This window comes from Nannobrachium achirus (genome assembly GCF_963921795.1).
Source record: "Nannobrachium achirus genome assembly, chromosome: 12".
Lineage (NCBI taxonomy): Eukaryota > Metazoa > Chordata > Actinopteri > Myctophiformes > Myctophidae > Nannobrachium > Nannobrachium achirus.
In genome coordinates this window covers 42012044-42027004 of record NC_137832.1, presented here as the reverse complement: position 1 = coordinate 42027004, position 14961 = coordinate 42012044, and the positions used below count along the sequence as shown (strand labels likewise).

General features: G+C 45.2%; 2 protein-coding genes across 2 annotated transcripts in view; one reads left to right on the top strand and one right to left on the bottom strand.

Annotated features, from left to right (window-relative positions):
• sh2b3 (SH2B adaptor protein 3) overlaps positions 1-14961 on the top strand; it is a 78458-nt gene that overhangs the window by 18091 nt on the left and 45406 nt on the right. The window contains exon 2 of the mRNA XM_080738883.1: positions 10331-11608. Coding sequence (XP_080595009.1) covers positions 10358-11608 — 1251 coding nt within the window. The 5' untranslated portion in view covers positions 10331-10357. The remainder of the gene's footprint in view (positions 1-10330; positions 11609-14961) is intronic.
• The window catches only part of hsd17b4 (hydroxysteroid (17-beta) dehydrogenase 4), a 148283-nt gene that overhangs the window by 99825 nt on the left and 33497 nt on the right, over positions 1-14961 (bottom strand). The gene's annotated exons all lie outside the window — the stretch shown is intronic.

Below are 14961 nucleotides of genomic sequence, written 5' to 3'. Positions count from 1 at the left end.
GCCAGACAGACAGAGCAGAGTGAAGTGAGCAGAACTCTTGGCCAGCATTGCTCGCTTTGTCTCTGTGCCTCCCTGGCTCTGCCACCTGGACTCTCACCCCCCCCCCCCCCCCCCCCTTAGCCTGGCACTCTCCTTCAGCCATATCTCTCTCCATGTTCTCACTTCCTTCCTCCCTGGGCTCTCTCTGTCTATCTCGAACTATCTGTCTGTCTGTCTGTCTGTCTGTCTGTCTGTCTGTCTGTCTGTCTGTCTGTCTGTCTGTCTCTCTGTTGATATCTTTGTCTGTCTGTTGCTCAGAACGTCTCATGTCTTCTCTCTCTCCCCACGCCCCCCACCCCCCTCTAGAGGCCGCCCGGAGCTCTGTCCTCCTCTTCCCCTACATGTATCTGTCAGTCCTTGTGCCTTTATACCCATATATGGAGATCCCTGATGTCATCAGTATATGCCCATAAATGGATAGGCTACCTTTTGTGCCCATATATGGAGTTGACTTATTTGTTTGCGCCTATTGCCATGAGACAAATTGAGGTTAGACTACACACTCTATATTTGGGCGTAGCTGCATTGGGAACTCCTTTTATGGTTATGGCTGATTCATGGTGACATGAGCATGGTGTCAGAGGTCCACCCGCAGGCTAGCCCTCACTTAAGCCCATTTTAATTAAGCAATATTAGACGAGAGGGTGTGTGAGTCCATCTGTCATGGATGGCGACCACCGCGTTAACAATTGAAACATTTCCTAATTGACATCCTGTCGTTTCTTTTTAGCGTTGTCATTCACTCTAGTCTAGATTGAGTCATTTTGTCGGCTCCACCAGAGGAGGACCAGGCTTCCTCGCCAGAGATGGAGGAGATGGACTCCTCAGAACCCAACTGGTCTTGGTTCTATCTGGCTGTGTGTGGAGTGTGGCACATGTTTGAGATTGACCCCAGTGCCACGTGCTCCGTGACCAGCTCTCAGATTGAACAGGTTTACAGCAGGAACCAACACGGTGTCATGGAGTTCTACACAGCCAAGTACACCTACAAGCTGAACTTCTCAGTCATGAAGCAGATCAACGTCATTTGTATTTCATAAGTACTGTGCATTGAATGTAGTTTTACTCCATACATGTGATGTATATTATAATTTCATTTAAATGTTGTTCTAGTACTATTTTCTGATTAATTTGTATGAAGGGCTTCCAACGTAAAAAAGGCTGTAAAAGGTCTTATTGGGATGTTCCTTTTTGGACTGGATGTTTTAGCCGGCCTGTGCTGCACTGATGTGTTGTATGTACTTGTCATTGTTATTCATGTTTTTGTCCAAATAAATAATTCAAGCGTAACAACAGGGGAGCAGCGGCCGATCAAACGCTCGCTCCATTCTGCAACAGACTTCAGGTTCATCTGACATCGATGAGCGAATGCTGTTTCACTGCACCGGCCACAGCAACGTACAGGCTATATGCACATATAACTTTGACTGGCGCCTGACAGGGAGTCATGGCGATGTCTATGGCAAAGGGAGCTATTTAGCAAGAGAGGCCAAATACTCGAGCAGTTTCTGTCTCACGACTAGGAAGCACAAGACCACCTTGCAGAGACACAGGCTTGCGCCGCCAATATTCGCCACCGAGCCCCCTTACAAGACGATGTTCCTGGCCAGAGTGCTCGTTGGGGAGTACACCGCGGGCCGTCCTCAGTACTGCAGACCGCCGTCTAAGGATGGCAGCTTCACCCACTTTTACGACAGCTGTGTGGACGACATCAGAAACCCAAAGATTGATGTGATCTTCGACAGCAACCAAATTTACCCAGAGTACCTGATTGAATTCTGACCGAAGGTCGCAGTATACCATGAGAAATGTTGCAGCTTGTCTGTCTGTCCGTCCGTCCGTCCGTCCGTCAGTCAGTCAGTCAGTACACATTTTTACAGTCTATGGTTCTATGGGTTTGTGTATGGTTCTATGGGTTTGTCGCTCTGACATCATGCTCTGATGTCATCGATATACAGTATATCACTAGCCAGATGGCAAAGGCATGGCCCATATCTGTGTGGCTGGTTCAGATAGGGATCTCCATGTATGGGCATAAAATATATTTTATGTATATGGATACATATTATTATTATTAATAAAGTATAAAATAAAATAAAAAGTCCATATATGGGCATTCCCAGAAACAAAATCCCAGGCCCTAACTGGCCCAAGAGCCTGCTTTACTCTGATTTACATAATATTAAGTCCATATATGTATATGTATATATATTAATAAAGGATAAAATTAATAAAATGTCCATACACAGTATGGGCATTCCCAGATAATGCCCTGTTAGGGTACCCCCTTATGCCCATATATGGTGATCCCCAGGCATCAACCCCAGGCCCTAACTTGCCAAGGCCCCCCCCCCAGTTCAATTATGATTCTTTTGGGGGGGTCACGGCCTGAACATTTAGGGAACCCTTGGCCTTGGTAGGTATTAGGCCTCTGGGCATCAGGCAGGGCTACTCCTTCGCTAGACTGCTACACACAGTAATACGGCACTGCATCCAAATCCACCGCATCAAGCATGAGCTATATGAGGTTGTAGGGATCTTTTAGTGTTCCCAACCTCTGGGTGGCCCAACTGAAAAGTGGTGCCAACTGTTCTGAGCTTTCTGTTGCCTAAAAATAACGGCTTTTAAAAAAAACACAGCTTTTTCTTGCTTACTCATCGGAACTGTGTCCTTGTTAATTGTTGTTGCACAGCTCAGGCTGTGTGTGTACGTTATATAGTGTAATATACTGTATGTATTACGTATGCATGGGAAGCATTGTTTATGATTTTATCAGTGAAACCTACCTCTACACTCGAAACCTTTTGTATGGTGTATATTAAATCCAAATATTTAGTTTTCCTTTCTGTGAAAGTTTTGTTTTATTATAGCACCATGTGAAATCAGACATTTCACGTTCACTCATATGCTATGCTCAGTGGGCAATACTTTATTGGATGTGCAAAAGAAACACTAATGGGAAAAATGAATAACAGTGAATAAATAATCCTAAAAAAAAGGGTGAAGCCTACAGAACTTGCCTATCGGCTCGTTCCTGCAGCTCGTTCCCTGCCGATAATCATGATAAAGGCACAACCCTCAAGTTTAATATTGTGATTATACAACAGTTACCCTTAAAAAAACACGTCAACTTCATTTCATTGTAATTAAGATATTCGATGGATTATTTTATTTTATTTTTAATTTCCTACTATGTCCCTGAACTTCACATGAAAACTACAAGGCATTGCCTACAGAAACAATAATAGCGAGCCCGCAGCTATTTTGTGACTTGCACAGCTGATTTCTTTGTTTGATGAGACCTGTTCCATAGTGCTCATTATCATCACAGGTAGATGGCTATTTCAACCAATTGCTTCGTTGGAACTACCTGTTGTATAGTAGGATACTTACTTAGCAACTGGCACTATCGTTATCATGCTGCGCACTTCCACTTCTCTTCTTGTTTTTCAGACTGTCAGCAATACTCAAGGGATGGTTTTTGGACGATGTTGTGTGCCACAACTCTTAAAGCACTAATTGATTTGAAAAGTCTAAAGGAAAATAGTACCTGCAGAAGATTGATTTATGAGCAAAATAATAATGTCCATGATTTATAAACTGTACAATTATGTTTAGCCAACTCAATGATTACATTTTAATAACTTAGGACAGAATGTACACAAATGCTATACCTAAAAATAGCCAGAGCTGTGAATAGACAATGGTATCGACACTGGAATGGTCCTTTAAGTGTATCCAAGCCCGGTGATTCACTCTGGGATTCAGAGAATGAAAAATTCAAAGGTTGTAATAGAATCTGTTTTTCATCCCGGGTCCTCTGCTCTGCACATGTTGCATGTCTGTGTGTTTCCCTCCTTTTACTGGAAAGACGGCGGTTTTGTCATTTCAAAAAGAGCCTCAATGCCGCGTAGGCTAATTGAGTCGTAAGTAATAGGATTGGATCATCAGCTTGATGCTGGTAATAACACCAGGGCTATATAAAGGGCAAAGGAGGATGTGGGCTATTCGAAGAAGATAATAATTTAACTTAATCAGCGGCTGGGCTGAGGTTTTAAAGCCCATGCTGCTCAGCAGTGTAAACTGCTCAGTCACATTTTAATATAATGAGGAAGACAATTAAAAACACATCCTCTTTTTGAAATAGCAAATAGCCTAATGGCTGGACGGGTTCTCAGGCGCATTTTGTCACGTGTGCAGCACGCACACACAACATTCTCTCTTTCTTCCGCATCTCCACATCTTTCCGTCTGTTCCTTCTATTCAGCTTCTGTGAGCGGGGAAGAAAAATAAGTAGATCGCCATTTAAGAGAGCGATATTGTGCATTCACGTCCACAACATAAGATGCCGGAGAGTGTGTGTGTGTGTGTGTGTGTGTGTGTGTGTGTGTGTGTGTGTGTGTGTGTCTGTGTCTGTGTCTGTGTCTGTGTGTGTGTGTGTGTGTGTGTGTGTGTGGTACAGTATATGGCCTTGAATAACAGTTGTTCCCAACAGGGGATAACAGGGAGCATTGAGTGGTGTGTGAGAGCTGATACCGACCTCTGAGATATAAATAGGACCACCCTGCAACAGGGCTTCCACCACCAGCACTGATAATACTCTTTTTCTATCCACTATTCTCTCTCTCTCTGTGTGTGTGTGTGTGTGTGTGTGTGTGTGCGTGTGTGCGTGCGTGTGTGCGTGCGTGCGTGCGTGCGTGCGTGCCTAGAGTTTGCATCAATATGAGTGCACTGATGTTCGATTCTTCAGCTGCACTTTGTGCGTAGCTGTGTGCCATAGCCTGTGCTTCCGGCCGGTAGCTGTGTTCTGGCTCTGCTCCTAGCAGGCCTTCACAGAGCTTTGGTTGTGTATTTCAGGGGCTTTTAGAGAGCAGCACATCCCTATTCTGGGCCAAGCCTTTGCCAAATCTACAATCTCTCAACGCATCACAAGCATGACACGTTGGGTTCTTGTAGAGATGCTGTTTTTGGCAAATATGTTTAGTGTAGCCCTTGAGAATCCGGTCAACTACTAGGTATAGGGCCCATGGGAACACGGTCAACTAAGTATAGGTTTAAGTGTGTAAGATTGGCCTACTTTTACTAAATAGCCTTGGTATGCAACCGCCAAGGAACAATAGAAGTTAATGAGACAGGATGTTATGACTTGACGGACAGATTTGAATCCCCTACAGTTTATAGAGTATAAATTATAAATACCCACGTCTATGGAGCCAGCAAGACCCAGATTGCTTGACTCAAGGTTGCATTATGCAGATTGTCACTTCTGTCAAATGACCCAAAGGCAGCGTATACCACAATCCAGCACTTCCTCTTAACCACTTAAGCCCTATTTTTATAGTTTCTGTGTTAGAGAACAAGCTTGCGATGCGATGAATTTTGAAATGACATTAGAGAATGTTAGAGAGTTTATTTTTGAAAATTGTGAAACAAACATTTTGGGACACCAGTGACCAGATCATCTCCTGTTTGTCTGTGCTTCCTCATTGTTTTGAATTGAAAGCTGTCTGTGCTATTCCGGGACGACAGTGGTTATGGTGCACGCTGCACGCCACATGGGCGAAATGCATATCCGGTTCGATTCCCGGCTGGCCGGGCCATTTGCTGAATGTCAAATCTATTCCCTGTTCTCTTTGTCTGTGTTTCTTTCTCTCCACTGTCACCGTAAAATACATTTATAATAATTAAAATAAAACCTTTCCAGTAAGAATAAATCAGGTCCCAGGTACAATTAACTTTACGTACTGTTGCGACTGGTGACAGAAGATAAGATCATATTGGTTCCCGTTGAGAAACAGAAATAACAGAAGTAAACACACATAAACTGAACTTCATTTTTATTTGACGACATGAGCCCTACACAACATTTTTCAATATAAAAATAGCTGATCTACAAGCTCACAGCGCAACGCATTGTAAGCTTGGGTACTACTACTGTACATCTGCTATTATAAAGTAGTGAGTCACTGATAACAGTGACTCACATGGAAGAATGGAGGCCTTGAGGACAGTAAGGCAGGGGAATGGGGTTGTGAGGGAGTAAGGTGTGGAAGAGAGAGGAGAGAATGTGGGCCCTTCATCACCACGGTCTTCTTCACACATTATTTGACACAGTGTGTGAATTCAAGTCCAGCTCTACATTTCCTCTTTCACACATTGTCCAAGAAGGCACAGACGCTCTCAACATAAAAGAGAGGAATGCCACAGCTGCAGGGAACAGAATTAACACCCGTTAACTGCCAATGGCATGTAGATTTCCTCTTGTGCTTGTAAATTGTTACTAACCAGCCCCTCTGGCGTGTATAATGTGTTTTTTTGTTTGTTTTTTAGTTTTTAAAGAAATAACGTCAAGGCTTTCACAAATATTCCTTTGCTTTTTCCTTGCAATTTATATAAATATATTCATATACTGTGTATGATTCATACAGGAGAAGTTTTATAAAAGCTAGGTCAGCCAAGCTACTGTAGAAGACAGAGGAGATGAGACAAGATGAGGAGAAAGAAGACAAAAAAACAACAACATGGGAACAGACACAGCCGGGCCCCTAGAGGAATACCGAGAGGAAGTGTGTGTGAAGGCGTGCGCGTGCGCGCGTGTGTGTCTGTCTGTGTGTGTGTGTGTGTGTGTGTGTGTGTGTGTGTGTGTGTGTGTGTGTGTGTGTGTGTGTGTGTGTGTAGACAGTCAGTCAGTGCTGAGTCATGGCTGTTCTGGCCAGGCTGATAGAAACAGGCCTCTAGGGGCCATCTGCAGGGGCAGGGGGACACGCTGTGAGCATGCTCTTGAAACATACTGTACAGGAAGGGTCTCTTTAGTTGTTGTGGCACCACCGCATATCCAGGAACTACAAGTGACGCAATCATTTTGCCATGCCAAGTTTCTCGCTCCCGCATTGATGTGCACGACGACATGCACTCCCCCCCCACCCTCTGCTTATGTCTTGTGATAAAAAAGAAGAGCAGTGGAGAAAAAAAAAGTCTGCTTGTCACTTGACACAGGAGAAGGAATGGCTAAACATCTAGTTGTTTTTCCCCCCTCAGTCAGAATGCAGTCATATTTAGGTTAAACACAGAGATGACAGCAAACAGATAACATGTTGCTCCACGTTTGGCCCAACCACTACTCTATCACTCTCTCTCTCCCTGTCTCGCTGTCTCCCTGTATCTCTCTCCCTCTCTCCCCGTCTCTCTTTCTCTCTCTCTCTCTCTCTCTCTCTCTCTCTCTCTCTCTCTCTCTCTCTCTCTCTCTCTCTGTCTCTCTCTCTCTCTCTCTCTCTCTCTCTCTCTCTCTCCCAGTCTCTCTTTCTCTCTTGTGGTTTTCTGTGATCTGTTGGGCCCACAGTCAGTGAGTCCCACCTCACCCCACCCCATTCACACACGCACAGACAGACACACACGCATTTACGCACACACACACAAACACACACACACACACACATACATACTTCCGCTAGAATAGACCCCTTTCTGCTGCATTGAAGGAAGAATGGTATGTAGGCCCATGCTGGTGTTTCAGTAACGTTACTATGATCCCTAGCTAGCACTCGTGTATTTACTGTGATGGTGTTGAACTGTGTTGGGTTATGAAGGTGGATCTCCTATGGTGTAATGTATGTCAGTATGTATAACTGCATTTGTTGTAGCTTAGTGTACGACACATTCTTGGTGTTTGAAAATGGTCTTCAGGTACAGTAGCCGTGGTTCACTGCTTGGGTTGAAATGAAACTAGTAGATTCAGCATATGGTGGCTTTCGGCAGAAACCTCCAGTCCATATTTAACGTTTTTTTGTAAATTGATGCCTTTCATCATACTAAAATGTCACGCAAAAGTAGTGAAAATTAAATGGCTCATAACGCATTGTGATTGTTTCCTGAAAAGTAACAGTTTTGGACATGAGGTTTTCACCAGACAATGTGCAATACAAGCTTTTTTCACACATATCTAAATATTTACATTTAGATTTACACTATTTACACTAATAGTACATTTTTACAATATCTACTTTAATACAATATGCTCTAAGCTGAAACAAATAGATCTTTATGTAAAAGAAAATCAGGGGCACTTTTGAGGGGTGAAAATGTGTATGAGCCTAGCCTGCTAATCTAACACGGTACCACCCTGTAAAGCGGTATATAAGCCCACAACCTCAAGTTATTGCATCAGCTATCCTTAATATCCTTCGTTACACTAATCTACAGTAAGAGGGTTGAGTCCACTTGAAGCGATTCTGTGCGTGCGTGCGTGTGCGTGTGTAATGGCAAGTGATTTGAAAGGTTGAAGGATGGGGGTACGGAGCTGGTTGCTGGTTGAATGACCTCGGGAATGTGTCTGCAACAACACGTAACAGGACTGGGGCCGGGGTTCAGCCAGTGGTGTCAGAATGACGCTGGAAGTGAATTCAACGTGTACGATGCACCGCGTCAGACAGACACGTCCCGCCATTTCCTGGGCTTCTGGTCCACCTCATCATGATGAGCTAAGAGAGGCCATACAAAGGTCACCCCTGTCTCGCTCAGCCACCCTGCCAGCATGCGACCCTCCCCTTCCTAGCCACAGCATCCTTTCCTCATTTCTGCATAACTCTCTGAGTTCAGTTCTTTGTAACATTGAGGGCAGATAGTGTGACATGCATGGTTGCGGAGTCAACCAAAGTGCGTCCTGTTGCGTGCACAATGCACATCCTGACATGACTTTTTGAGTTAAAGTGAAGCTGGGACCAACTCGATGATGATGAAATTGAGCATTTCTGCTGAATTTCTACTGAACTGGTCTGGTCAGAATGGAAAGTGTGATCCACACACTTTGTATCCACTTGTTGCATTGATGTTCTTGCACCGTTTGGGCAGAGTGAGACCCTTGGTTGATGATGGTCTGAGACTGAGAAATGGAGGGGAAAAGAGATAGAGCGACAGGGAGGAGAGTCAGGGCGTGGAGGCAATAATCCATGTGATTGGCCTTATAATTAAAGGACTAGTCTTGTTCAGCCGGGTCACATGTAGGGATGGGACGATAAGCGATATTATCGCTTATCGTGAAAAGAACACTCACGATAATCATATTGTGGAGATTTAATGTTTTGTGATGCAGTGCAGTACCATTTAAACCCTCTATTGGTAAAACGTACTACTTATAGTATACATACTCGGTACTTTTATATAGTCTCTATCAAATGTTTTTGCCAAAAAATAGCCGATCTTCAGTTGCGACGTGTTGTACGCTTGTAGATCTGCTATTTCTTTGGCAAATGTTCCACCCCAGGATAATGGATTTTGATTATCGCGATGTGTGTGTGCATGCGTGCATGTGCGTGTTATTACTGTTTTCATTCATCTTCCCCATCTTCTGTTTCAACACAATTTCAATTGCATTGAGGTTTTACTGCCACCTCTCCTTTCTTCCATGCATCAAACTAGATGTTATTCTTCTCCACTTCATCAATAAGATAAGTCAAGTTAAGATAAACCTTTATTGATCACCACCAGTGAATATCTATGCACATCTATGGCCAACAAATCTATGAATGGACATGCAGACAATCAGCAGTGAATCTGAGACTGATTTATGTATAGTGACTGTCACCTGGGCTTCAACAGTGAGTACAGTATATGAATCGCTTTCTCAGTCTCCCTCTCTCTCTCTCTCTCTCTCTCTCTTTCTCTCTCTCACACACACACACACACACATACACGCACACGCACGCACGCGCGCGCGCCACACACACACACACACACACACACACACACACACACACACACACACACACACACACACACACTGTCACAATGCCAAAATTATTACAGAGAATTTGTTTCACTTTCCATTGTTGTCTTTGTTCCACTTTACTGAATTGAAGTTTAACCTTCAAAATGAGTACAAATCTGTTGTTGTTTATCAATGCAGAGTACAGACATCTCATTCTGCTGTTGATGGGCAGAGATATTTTGCGACTCCCTTTAATAAGATTTGGTAGGATTGAGATTGAGCGCTTTTAAAAATAAATAAATCTGGCCATCCTTTTATGAATGCTGTGAGCAGTTTAAAACTTAAGTTTAGAAGTACAGTGATTGGGGTCTATTTTCAGAGGATTTCACCATGTGTGAATTCTCAGTTCTCACTAAACAGTTCTTGCACAGTACCTGTACATGAAGCATCTTGATTTGACTCTAATCTCTCACTCTCTCTCTCTATTTATCCCTTTCTGCTCTTTGTCCATCTTCTACACCCCCACCCACCCTGTACCTCTATGTCTGTCATTTCTTCCTGATACCTTCTTGTCTCTACCCTCGGCAGTGATTCTCAGCCGGTCTGGTTACTGCAATGAATGGTAACACTATCCATCCAACCACCACCGCCAACACAGCAGGAGGAGGAGGAGGGGGTCCCGGGGTAGCAGCGCCCCCGAGAGGCTGGAAGGAGTTTTGCGAGCTGCATGCCATCGCCACAGCCCGGGAGCTGGCCGCACACTACCGCAGCTTCGCGAGGGACTGGGCGCAGCATGACATATTGGCACCGGAGACCTTCTCCAAGCAGTTCAGCGACCTGTTCCAGCAGCACTTCTGCTGCGAAGTCGACGAGCGAGATGGGGCCCTGCTCAGTCGTGGCTCCCCCACCGGCAGCGCCATCTCTATCTGCGCCCCAGTGGTGCTGCCCCCCGTTCCTCCGCCTCCTCCCCCTGCCCCTCCACAGACCGTGATAGGCCGCCTGCGGATCACGTCCTTCTCCGGGGCACTGGACTACCGGGAGGCGGGCCGACCGAGCGGCAGCTCCACGCTATTCGCCGTCCTCTCACCAAAGGCGGAGCCGGTGCCCGTGAGCCGGGAACAGGAGCAGCCCTTGCGGTGCTCGGCGGGAAACCCCCCGTCGGGACACCCGGCAGCTTTCCGGGGGTCTGTCCGAGGCATTGGCGGATGCGGGACATTGGTGGTGCGCAGCCACAGCAGCGAGGACGTCTCGGGGGCCGAGCGCCGGCAGGCGACCGAACGGTACTCCCCCAACCTGGCGAGCCCCTTCAACCACGATCACGCAGACGTGACGCACTTCTCCGTCAGCCAGATCCGGCAGAGCGTCAGGCGGCTCTTCAAGAAACGGCCCCTTCCCAACCCCCCCTCCCCCCAGGACCTGTCTCCTAACAACCCGAACCCTGCCAGCATCCATAACAGCAACGACCCATCTGCGAGTGGCAGTGGCGAAAGAGTTACCGGCATCTCCCCCACGGCGGCCGACGAAGCGGCGCCTCTGTCGCCCTCCTCGTCCTCCCCCACTTTCTCCGACGCTGTTCCCCCTGCCTCTGCCCCTACGCCCACAGCTGCCGTGGGCTCTCACTTCCTGGATCGTTTCCGTCGGTTACGCAGCGGCAGCGTGCGCCAGAGGAGGTCGGAGGGGAGCGGCTGCTGTAAAGAGGGCCAGCTGAGGTACCTGCTGGTGGACGACACTATCTCAGACACTCAGCCTCGCTGGCAACGCTGCCGCCTGCTGGTCAGGAGGACCAGGGACACTCAAGGGACAGTTGGAGGAGGAGGAGGGGGAGGAGGGGAGAGGTACCAGTTGGAGCTTTATGATCCTCCCAAGGTAAGAACACGTGCTGCTCGCATACAGCAAGCACACTTAACATTGTTAAAAGTACATGCACATGCTTTAAAGCGGTTTGTGTCTTTCGTTAATATTTTGTTAATATCACAGGGAAGAGTTTGGCTGGGACAATCTTTTTTCTTTGTAACGTAATCTTTTATTGGTGTTATAAAGTAAAGAAAAGCGCTCACCACCTATGTAGGCACTCCGCGGCGTGACAGTAGAGCATGGGACACTGCAGAGCTCTAGAGACCCTGATGTTGGATAGTATAAGGCATCGGTTCTCAAACCATGGGTCGCGACCCAAAGTGGGGTCATGGGAAGGTGCCATTGGGGTCGCGAATTGGCAACCAAAGAAATACGAAATATACGTTTTATCAAGAAACGGTAAAAAAAAGAAAAAAAGGAAGGTGGTTGCAACCAACGTGAAGAGGACGCCTTGACTCCTCACACACACACACACACACACACACACACACACACACACACACACACACACACACACACACACACACACACACACACACACACACACACACAGGTCTGCCTCCAACACTAACCGTGTTGTTGTACGCATCAACAACACAAGGCACACATGAGCACTCGAGCAGCTAGGCTGAGGCACACACGAGCAAAAGTTTGAGAACCCCTGGTATAATGAGTGGAAGGCAGCGATCCAGAAGTCCCGAATCCGTTTTATGTCCCGGTGTTGGAATTCTTTGGAGTGAAATGTTGCCACACAGTTTAGACTGTATAGCTTCAGGCATTTTTTGCCATATTTAAGCTAACAAGGTAACGGTAGGCTACATCTGCTGTTAGCAGCAATAATATATCTCTTAAATCTCTTATTGCTGTCTTTCAAGCATCCAACAAGACATTTGGTGATACCGTTCCATTATCATTATTTTTTTATTCTAATTATCCTTTCTTTATACATTTGTTAAATCACTGGTTCCCAAACAGTGGGTCGCAGACACATTTTTATGGGTCCTGTAATTGTTTTGTTACTTTATTTTCAAAAAACTTTCCCAAAACAGCAAAACATTTCATGAATTAAAAACTAAATTCAACAATTTTTTTCAATAATTTCTTAAAGAAATCAAAGAAAAATCAAAGAAATCCATAAATTAGAAACAAATGTTTAAAGGAGTACGGTAGTTCACCCCCAAAACGACTTTTTTTCTATTGATTACTCATGCCATGGAGAGGTCCCCATCCGGAATCAATGGGGGTACATTTTGGGAATGTGTAGTTAACAATCCCATTCTTTCGTCATTCTTTCTCCAAAATGGAAGCATTGACATAATTTGTTACACTCAATGTTGGCACGGTTGGTATTGAGATTGATAAAGTCCAAAAGCTTTTTCAGGTTTGTTAGTCCAAATTGCCAGACACATATTATAGTCACTCACTCTCACTCACGCACACGCACACGCACACGCACACGCACGCGTGAGCGCGCACACACACACACACACACACACACACACACACACACACACACACACACACACACACACACACACACACACACACACACACACACACACACACACACACACACAGTAATTTCCTGTTTAATTCTCAGGGGTTTCCCCCCTCTTCTTTAAACCACTCTCATCTCTCCCTACTGTTGTTTTGTTTTCTCAATTCATCTACTGCATCTAAGCAGTGCCTTCTTCTACACAGTAGGCCACATGAATGAGCACAAGCAAAGTAGCTATTGGATGTAGCTTGGCCTCAAGAAAACGTCTCATTTCATCGTGGGCTTTCATCACATCCCTCCCTTGAGTGATTGATTTGTTTTTGAGCTGGAGTTATGGTGTGTGCTGTGATAAACAGCAGGCCTTGTGTTTGACTGTGCTAGGGTAGTGAAACGCTGTTCCTACTCATGTGAACTCATCAAAAACCCATTATAACATCATCTCTCTATCCATCCTATATCTGTTCAATTTCATAACTGGTTTTGTTTTGACAAGTTTACCATGACGAGACAACAAGAAGTGAAGTGAAATGAAGACGTCGAAGACAAAATGTGTTTGTTGACCCAATGCAAGAGGATTAGTGGTTTTGAACACAAAAACTTGGACATCAGTCCAAAGAATTTAGGGTCTGTGTCCACCAAGGCATTTTTTTTTTAATTGCAGCATATGTTTTGAATTGTTTTCAATGGGAGTATTTACGCATATTTATGCTGGGAAACAGCAGCAGCATGACAAGGTGCTGAGCATCTATTCTGTGTTGTGTGTTTCTATCTGGTCGCCCAGAGTTGAAATATTTGGGCAACTCTGGGGGAAAAGCACTTTTGGTGGACACACAGCCTTAGCCAGGAAGGCAACTTACTTCTATTTAATTACTTCTTGGAGTGTGCATGAAATCATGTATTCTCCCTCCAGCCTGAGGTGACTCGAGTTCGATATGCCTCCTACACAGTTTCCTGTTTGTTTGGAGCCGTCTCAGACTGGGTTGGCTGTTCTGTCTATCTGTATCATTAACACACCAACACTCAGCAGCAGCACATTAGAATTACAAAAGATTACTTTCAGCATTACCATATTTAGTTTTTTGTTATACGTATTATATGTATTGTATATTATGTTCAATAGGCCAGTTCACATCTTTACTTTGTTTTCCTCATGGCCTGGGTAGGAACAACGAAGTCCTTGCTATTCAGCACGACACAACAACAGCAAGATGTTTGTATGCAGTCACGTGTGATGGGCTATCATGTGGAAAGCTAAGAAACTATAAGAGACAAAAAAAACATCTCTCTCTCTTATAGTTGCTTTGCTTTCCACATGATAGCCATCACACATGACTGTGTACAATGTCCTGACGGACCAGCTGCAAGGTTATGTGTTGTGTTCACACACCCAGTCCCTCAGATCCCCAAACTAAGCCAGTAATCACTGCAGATAGCTTAAATGTTATCCTTGCTGCCACCCTCTTTAACCGCTTAAACCCTATACTTAGTTGACCAGGTTCCCAACGGGCTGTACAGTGTACACTACATATCTTCTGTGAAAATAGCCAATCTTCAAGTGAGCTTGTAGATCGTCTATTTTCACAGAATGTACAGGACGTCCCCAGAAGAGGGATACTAGGGTTCAAGTGGTTAAAGGTAATTGATAGCAGAAGTGGCTCCATGAGCGGGTGTGGGCGAATGTGTTTTTCTGGCACCACTATAGTTTGACCAGAGTGTGTGTCTGTGTCTCCATGTTGTGCATAATGCATCTGACGGCCCGTTTTCACCAAACACGTCTCAGTGCTGCTTCAGTTACGCCCCCATGTTAACGGATGGCGCTGTTCCCAGCAGCTGCATAGCATCGGACTCGGACAGCTCGTGAGTGTGA